This window comes from Mus pahari, chromosome 3 (genome assembly GCF_900095145.1).
Source record: "Mus pahari chromosome 3, PAHARI_EIJ_v1.1, whole genome shotgun sequence".
Classification (NCBI taxonomy): domain Eukaryota; kingdom Metazoa; phylum Chordata; class Mammalia; order Rodentia; family Muridae; genus Mus; species Mus pahari.
This window is the reverse complement of record NC_034592.1, coordinates 115,872,578-115,880,852: the sequence shown is the minus strand read 5'-3', so window position 1 is coordinate 115,880,852 and position 8,275 is coordinate 115,872,578. Positions and strand designations below refer to the sequence as shown.

General features: G+C 44.7%; 1 protein-coding gene across 1 annotated transcript in view; it reads right to left on the bottom strand.

The window, feature by feature from the left end:
• Positions 1-889: 889 nt before the first annotated feature.
• The window catches only part of Chgb (chromogranin B), a 14,373-nt gene continuing 6,987 nt past the window's right edge, over positions 890-8,275 (bottom strand). The window contains exons 5-6 of the mRNA XM_021194240.2: positions 1,852-3,608; positions 890-1,201 (exon numbers count right to left, since the gene is read on the bottom strand). Coding sequence (XP_021049899.1) covers positions 1,124-1,201; positions 1,852-3,608 — 1,835 coding nt within the window. The 3' untranslated portion in view covers positions 890-1,123. The remainder of the gene's footprint in view (positions 1,202-1,851; positions 3,609-8,275) is intronic.

Sequence of the window (8,275 nt, the reverse complement as noted above, 5' to 3'; positions counted from 1 at the left end):
TCCTTTCAGCCCATCCCTTGACATTCTACCCCCAGAGCTCTCCAGTTTATAAGAATCTAATTATTTATATTTCTCTTGAGATGGGTTTGACTGGCCTTGAGCCCTGGGGCTATTCTGTTGCCTTGGCCTCACAAGTAGCTGCCTATAGATACAGGCTATTGCAGACAGCTAGTGAGGAGATATGACTGCATTTCTGGTTTGTACTGTCCCCCTCAATGACAACCTTGTTTTTCCCCCCAGCCTTTCTCTGTACTGATCATGGAACCCAGAGCTTTATACATGCTATAGCCTTCTATAGTGAGCTGTCTCCTTTTTCTACTACTTTGCAGAATTTTAAAATATTTTGGGTTGATGAAATAGCTCAGTGGGTAAGACACTGGCTACCAAGCCAGCTGACCTGATGTTTTTTTTTAATCTCAGTAAACCAACTTATGAGAGTTGTCCTCTGAAATCCTTAACGCACAATGAATAAATAAAAATTTAAGTAATACATTTTCTTTTAAAATGGGCTCTTCCTAAGGAAGTTTCTCTCTTGCTCCAGTCCAGCCGTGCTGAAGACCAGCAACACTTCATAAAACTGGCTGTGCTTTATATTTTAGTTTAAAAATTCCAATCCAATTGTATATACTATGGAAAATAAATGCACAAAAAACTAAAACTAAAATAAAATAAAATGGGCTCTTCAAGCCTATATGGACTCTATTAGCCATGTTTTATTCTCAATCTCTTTCTTCATATCCTGAAGTATTTACTTTAGAAACCTTGCCTTTTCCTGCTAAAGATCAACAAATTCTATCTTTGAGAATATACTTAGAAAAACGGATTTCAAAACCACACTCGTCCTAACTAACCCAAAGAAAGCTAAGAACCAAAAAGGACTTTGTTTCAGGTAAATCTTTTTATTGTTTGTGTTTCAACAACAGTAACATGGTCATTGTCACAGACATGTGAAACATCTATTTTGCAGGAAGTATATGCTACAAGTCACGCTAGTCACATGGCATTCTGGCAAAGATAAATGATATTTCCAGCTGCAACAAACATTTAATAAGCAGTAAATTCTGCTTTCTGCCTGTGGGTGAATCAATGGTGTCCTTCAGTGAAAGACTCGTCTCTGCAACTGTCAGCCCCGCTGGCTGAACTTTTCAGCTATCTTCTGCAGTTCCAGATCCATGGCAGCCAAGTTCTCCAGTTCCTTTTTCTGGGAAACAGAAAAGTGGAGCATTGATGTCAAGTCACACTACCACACTACTCCAGTTCAGGAAGCTCTAAGGAGAAAGGGGAAGCTTAGGTACAGTAGAGGCTTCCTGAGTTAGCCAATATCAGGGGTCTTCAAAGTGGGCTCTCATGATGAGTAGGTTGGGTAACCCAAGCAACTGTCTAGGAATTCCTGGGTCCCATGTAAAATTGCTGACTGAGAAACTCTAGGGATCAGAAATCCATGTGACTTTGATGTACTCTCAAGCTTGAGAGGCACCACCTGACGTGATGAAATTAGGTCAAGGCTCTGAATGGGAGGTCGGCATGAGCACGTGGCAGGCATTAGGTGCCCAGGCACTAGGGAATACTACACACCCAGACAGCACCGGTGCTCATCGACAGAGACTCGGGGCATAGATCCCAGACACAGTAGTTTCCCAAAGTTTATAAACACTGTCAAAGAGAGAGGAGGGCAGTGCAGGGATATGCACCATGACTGGACGGTGGCTGGAAATCAACCCTGCTCTGTGTCAGGGGCACTCACATTCTCACAGTGAAATGTCCCACTCATCTCTCCCCATTATCAGACATGTTGATGCTAATAACATCAACCTCGATCAACATCGTCTAATTCTAAGCCTCAAACCGTACCTCTTCCTCCGTCAGAACTCTCTGTTCAGCCCTGGCCTTTTCATCATCTGCCTCCTGGTGAGGCCCCGTCTGCTCCTCCGAGTCATAGAAGTCGGGAAATTCGGCTGCCTTCTTCCGGTAGTGAAGGAGCTGGTCCAACTCAGCCACTCCATCGTATTGCCTTTTCAAATTGAGCTGAGGGGCCCTGGCAAAGCTTCTCTTCTCATATCCCCAATTCACATCCTCTGAGAAGGGCCTTCTCTCCCACCAGTCATAGTTGTACTCTGGGAAGAAATTCTTCTCAGTCAAGGTCACCCCATTTCTGTCTTCACCTTCATCCTCAAGAAAACTGTCATCTGGGTTGCCCCTTTTCTCAAAGTCACTATTCTTCCACTGGAGAGGGTCAAAATACGGGTTGAACAGCGCCCCTAACCTCTTCCTCTTTTCAGTGATGGGATAGGGCTCATAGTGTCTGTCTGGAAACCTCACTTCCTCCCTGTCTCCTTCTGGTTCTAGCTGCTCTTCCTGCTGCCACCATCTCCCTTGGTCCCCTTCCTCACCATAGTTGAGGTAGTTTTTCTCCTGCTCTTGCCATTTGCTTTGTGGGTACCTCTTTGCCATATCTATTGCGCCTTCGTGAACAGGGTAGTGCCCTTCATCCAGGAGCCTTTTTTCTTCTCTGGTGTCAAGAGCAGAATGGGCTCCTGGCTCCCGCCCCCTGCCTCTGGGTTGGCGTCCGTTTGCCCCCTCGTAGCTCCTCTCTTCCTCGGTTTCTTCACTGTGTCTGTTTGCTGTGCTTTCCAGTTCAGACTCGGGATGGTTTCTCTTGTACTGCCTTTCCTGGCTCTCCTCACTCCGAGGCCTTGGGGCTCTGTCCTCTTCGCTTCCTCTGCCCCGGTACTGTAGTCGCCGAGGGCCCTGGGGAGCCTGGAAGCCCGGATAGCTTCTCAGTTCGTCCCCATATTCAGGTTCCTCTTCTGAAGCCCTGTAGTGAGCTAGATGGTGACCCCTTTTCTCCCCTAAACTGGCTGTGGCCACATCTGCCTCCTCAGACTTCTCAGGAGAGGGTCTCCTTTCCTCAGATAGAGGATGCCCTTTGTAAGAGGACTTGTTGGACTGGCTTCTGCCGTGGTGGTGTCTGGGCCTGCGTTTGGTTACTTCATAGGCTGAGTCTTCCTCGCCTTCCTCGGATTCTTCCTGGCTCTGGTCCTGGTCAGTAAGCTCCTGGGGTTTCTCCTGCCTCCTTGCCTCCTCTTCACTCTCCTGGCTGCTTTGCTCCCTACTGTGTGTCTTTTCCTTCAGCCCCATAGAGTGGGCATCTGCTCTGGCCGCTGACTCCTCTTTTTTCTTAGCGGAAGCCTCGCTTCTTTTGTTGGGGAAGGTGTCCGGCTTCTCTCCAGAATCTTCAATGTGTTTCTTCTTCTCACCAGCATCTTCCCTGTGCTCCCCCTTTGGGTAAATCTCGCCTTCTTCTTTCTCCCTCTCTTTTCCCACCCTCTCTTCCGAATGGTGCATCTTTGCCTCTTTGGACGCTTGTTGGTTGGAGGGACGGAGGCTTTCCTGATCATCCACTCCCTCTCGGCTGTGTCCGCCTCCTTCTGTCCACTTCTCATTGCCTACCTTCATCTGGCCTTGAGAGTCTTCTACTGGAGCTCCTGAATCTTCCCTACTGGAGGCCCAGCGGGCTCCTGAGGAGTCGGCTGGGTCTCTTAGCAACCGTACTTCAAACTTGGAGTTCTCATTTTCACCTTTCTCTTCACCTTTGACCTCTTTTCCACCTATAATGAAAATATAGGAGTAAGCACTACTGCAAAAGTGCTTGGCATTCAAGTACCAGCCTCAGTGGTCATTACAGATCCGAGGACCCTGGAAAAGAGGAACATAGTAGAGGGTGTATGGAATTCTTTGAAAAGCTGATGCTGTGGAAGGAAGCTCTTTGGCTGTGTTTAAATCTAATGAGCTCTCTACATGTTTAAAAGTTTTAATAATACATGTTTAATAACACCTACCCATTATCTCTATTTGTAACTGTCAATGGTCAAACTGAAACCCATATGTAGCTTTAGGAAAGACTGAAATTTAGAACCAGAAGAACTCTTACAGTTCATCTGGTTCAGTCTCCTTGTTTTGCAGGTATAAAAGACATGGAGACTCAGAATGATATAATTCAGAACCACTCTTTCCACACTTAAGTAGGGTGGAAAGGTTAGCATTGCATAAATGAATGGCTCTAACTATAATTTAACTTAAAAATTATCAGACTTTGTTAGCTAATCAGTTGTATGGAACCTATCCAACAGGAAATGATTGCTTAACTTAGCTCAGTCATGGATTGCGCATTTCATCCTACAATGAACTGTGAATTTCACAGTGGTCCCACATCATCGGATCACAGTTCATTGTAGGATGAGCCCCACTGGTTTCTGCAAGTACACTTAATGATGTTTGTACAGGAATAAAATAGCCCAATGATACTCTTCTCAGAATCACTAAATAATGCCTGGCTGCACCTAGTGATAAGAACAGAAAGTGCCTCTCTCTCTCTCTCTCTCTCTCTCTCTCTCTCTCTCTCTCTCTCTCTCTCTCTCTCTCTCTCTCTCTCTCTCTCTCTCTCTCTCTTTCTTCACTCAGGTCTACTCAGCCCACACGTTCTTCGATGTTGAGAATGAGTTTCAGTATGCTGCGCTGCCTCTCTGTTTTCTGAGTTAGCAGCAGATGACATAACTGGCATTTGCTGCTCTCTTCCGTCTTTTCCCAATGTCAGTAAGTCCTTTACTACATCCTTCACAACATCCCTATGAAAAGGGATGTGGAGATCACACTGTCTTTGTTGTTAGTTGAGGGGGCTTAGGTTTCAACCTCTCCTACCAAGTTCAGATTGAAGACCAGAAGCCAAGGCCACCGGGCACTAAGGATAAACATCAACGCCACCGGTGCATTGTGGAAGCCTCTAGCTCTTTGTCACTGTGGAGCATTTGAGATGTGACTTGAGCAAACTGAGACATGATAGACACACCAGATACCAAAGACTTCATACAAAAAAAGAGAGAGAATTGTTAAAATAACATTTTTTTGATAGAGGATAATATTAAATATATTGAGTGGATAGAATACATTAGCTAAAATGAGATATACTATTGACATTAATCTCACTTGTATTTTTTTTAACTTTTTAAATATCTCCACTAGAAAATATGAAATTATATTTGTAATTCATACTACTTTTCTTCTGAACAGCACTGATGGGCCTTTTTGTTTGTTTTTAGACTGGAGTTTATTATATGTAAACAGGTGGGAGCTTAAGAGAACGCAAGCAAGCAAAGAGGAACAGATCTCATGAGCCATTTTGAGCTGATATTTACAAAGGACAACATTTATCTATTTTATACAATATTCAAGAAACCATAGCTGGCTTGTACCTCTCTATTAAAACACAGCTTTACATGATAATAAGGCTCCCACGTTTACAAGGCTGCAGGACTGTCTTTGGACTTGTATATACAGGCATCTGAGCACCCATTCATCTGTCATAGTCCCTGTGGCATGTAAGAGCCAAGGAGGATGCCAGGAAGGTTATGAGTTCTATGCCAGCCTGGGCTACAAAGTGAGTTTAAGACTAGCCTGAGCAACAAACCAAGACCTTGTCTGAAAAACAAAACAAAACAAAACAAAAACAAGAAACAACAACAACAACAAACAAACAAAAAAGCCCATGGTATTACATAAAGTGCTGGGTCAGGGCTAATTAGTGGAGTCCAAGCAAACAAGGAGACTTTGGGTGGTAACCTTGACTCTTTGTGCCCCCTTTCCAAACTCCTATGGCGAAATACTAATCCATCCTATGATAGTTTAGGAAGGTAAAGCCTTGGAAGGTTCTTAGGCCCTGAGTGGAGCCCTCATAATAAGAACAAGGTCCTAATAAGGGGACACATGAGAGTCACAGCCTCCCTTCACACAGGAGGGCACAGTGAGAAGAAGGCCATGAAACCAAGACACAACCTCCCTTAAGATGGCCAGACAGCCAAGACTTGTGGACCTTACCATACCTTGATCATGCACACAAGCTACGACAGCGGTGAGGAGTTAGTGTCTACTGTTTAAGCCTGTGTGACTCCGGCATTGTCTGTAGTGCTCACAGCGGATCCAGCCAGACAGATGCTGATGTCACTCACAGAGTTTGCTGAAGGACAGCAGAGGCCACATGCTCCTCTTCCCACCCGATGTAAGGTGTGAGGTGTCTTAAGTGTGAAGCACAGAAGTATTTTTATTTTCCTTCTGTGTTAAATGTGTACTGCCTATAGCAGCTTGTGTCTGGAGCTGAACACCTCTTCCTAAATTTAGCTCTAAGCCCAGCAGGTGAGACGGGGGAGGGCTGACTAGCTTTTGAAGTCTTAGTCAAGCTGCAACACCAAAGTGTGACACTCATTCTTGCCTCCAGGTTAAATGGGGAGCCTATCTTATCCTTCCTGTTGCAAAGTTGACCAGATCAACTAGGTCAGCCTTAGTCAGCCCTGGCCAGAAAAATCTTGTACTCGAGGCTGGAGAGATGGTTCAGTGGTTAAGAACATTGACTGCTCTCCCAGAGATCCTGAGTTCAATTCCCAGCTACCACATGGTGGCTCACAACCATCTGTAATGGGATCTGATGTCCTCTTCTGGTGTGTCTGAAGATAGCTACAGTGTACTTGTCATATATATATAATAAATAAATAAAATCTTTTTTTTTAAAAAAAGGTTAATCCAAAAAAAAATTTTTTTTTAAATCTTTTACCTGGTAAGAAACTGGACTGGCATCTTTAAGCACCCTCCCCCCAAAAGAAACACTCAAACCAAAGCAAATCCAAACCAGACAAACAAGAAACAAAACCTATCATTCATCCCTTCTCCCCAAATACTTATTTGCTCACTGTGGGCAGGAGAGTGAGAGATGAGGCTTGGGGTGGAACACGGACCAGACAGAACATTCCTTCCACTCAGCTCGGCATGCAAGTCTGCCTATCAGGTTAGGAGGAAGGGAACCAGGGCCAGGAGACCGAAAACTACAACAGTAGAAGAATGGTGTGGCTCAGAACTGAATTCCCATTGACCTACACCGCAGAGACAACATCTAATTATCAGATGTCACTGTAAGCAATCAAAATTTTATGCAGGGTGTGGTGGTGCATACCTTTTTTTGTTTTTTGTTTTTGTTTTTTGTTTTAGAGACAGGGTTTCTTTGTGTAGCCCTGGCTGTCCTGGAACTCACTTTGTAGACCAGGCAGGCCTCGAACTCAGAAATCCGCCTGCCTCTGCCTCCCGAGTGCTGGGATTAAAGGCCACCGCGCCTGCCTGAGGTGCACAGCCACCGCGCCTGCCTGAGGTGCACACCTTTAATCCCAGCACTCGGGAGGCAGAGGCAGGTGAGTCTCTGAGGTCAAAGGCAAACTCCTGCCTACAGAGTGAATCCCAAGCTGGCCAGAACTACGTAAGTAAGGCATATTGAAGTCATGTCTCAAAAATAAATATATAAATAATTAAATGGAACGAAAGATGATTGATAGATAGATGGTAGGTAGATAGGTAGATAGATAGGTAGATAGATAGATAGATAGATAGATAGATAGATAGATAGATAGACAGACAATTAGCTTGATATTTAAGTCAGTGGTAAAATCTTAAAAGCTGGGCTTATTCCTTGCCACCACCAAACAAAAACAAATAAAAATTAAAAGTCTTAACTTCCCTTGAAAGTTTGCAAGATCTGAATAACAAAGTCTGGTGGCAGAGTGTGTAGTTCTTCCCCAGAGGATGAGAGTCAAGGAGCAGGAGCCCCTGAGAAAGCTTCCCCCGCCCCCTCCAGGATGCTATGCTGCTGCCACCATTGAGACCGGGAGCACCACACTGCTGACCCTGACAGGGCGTCCACTGTGCTGCTTCTCTGCCACTCTTAGTCTTGCTTGCTCCTTCATAGTTTCGAGTCTAGCTTGAGTGGGGCTTGAAACTGCAACCCTGAAGGACAGGTCCATCTTCCAGGCCTTTTCTGTCTCTGTCTATGCAGTGTCCTTGTTAGAGGTCTGAGCCTGTTATTTTGATCTCTGGAGCAAGAATCAGCAGACAGATCTCAGAGAACAACAGTCACGCTGGAATTACCTGAGGGCTAAGCACCTGCTTTGGGAGACAAGCAGCGTAAGGAATTGGGTAACTTTCCTCTGAGCCATCATGGTTACCTTATATCACAGGCTACCTTATATCACAGGCTACCTTATATCACAGGCTACCTTATATCACAGGCTACCTTATATCACAGGTTACCTTATATTACAGGCTACCTTATATCACAGGTTACCTTATATCACAGGTTACCTTATATTACAGGCTACCTTATATCACAGGTTACCTTATATCACAGGTTACCTTATATCACAGGCTACCTTATATCACAGGCTACCTTATATCACAGGTTACC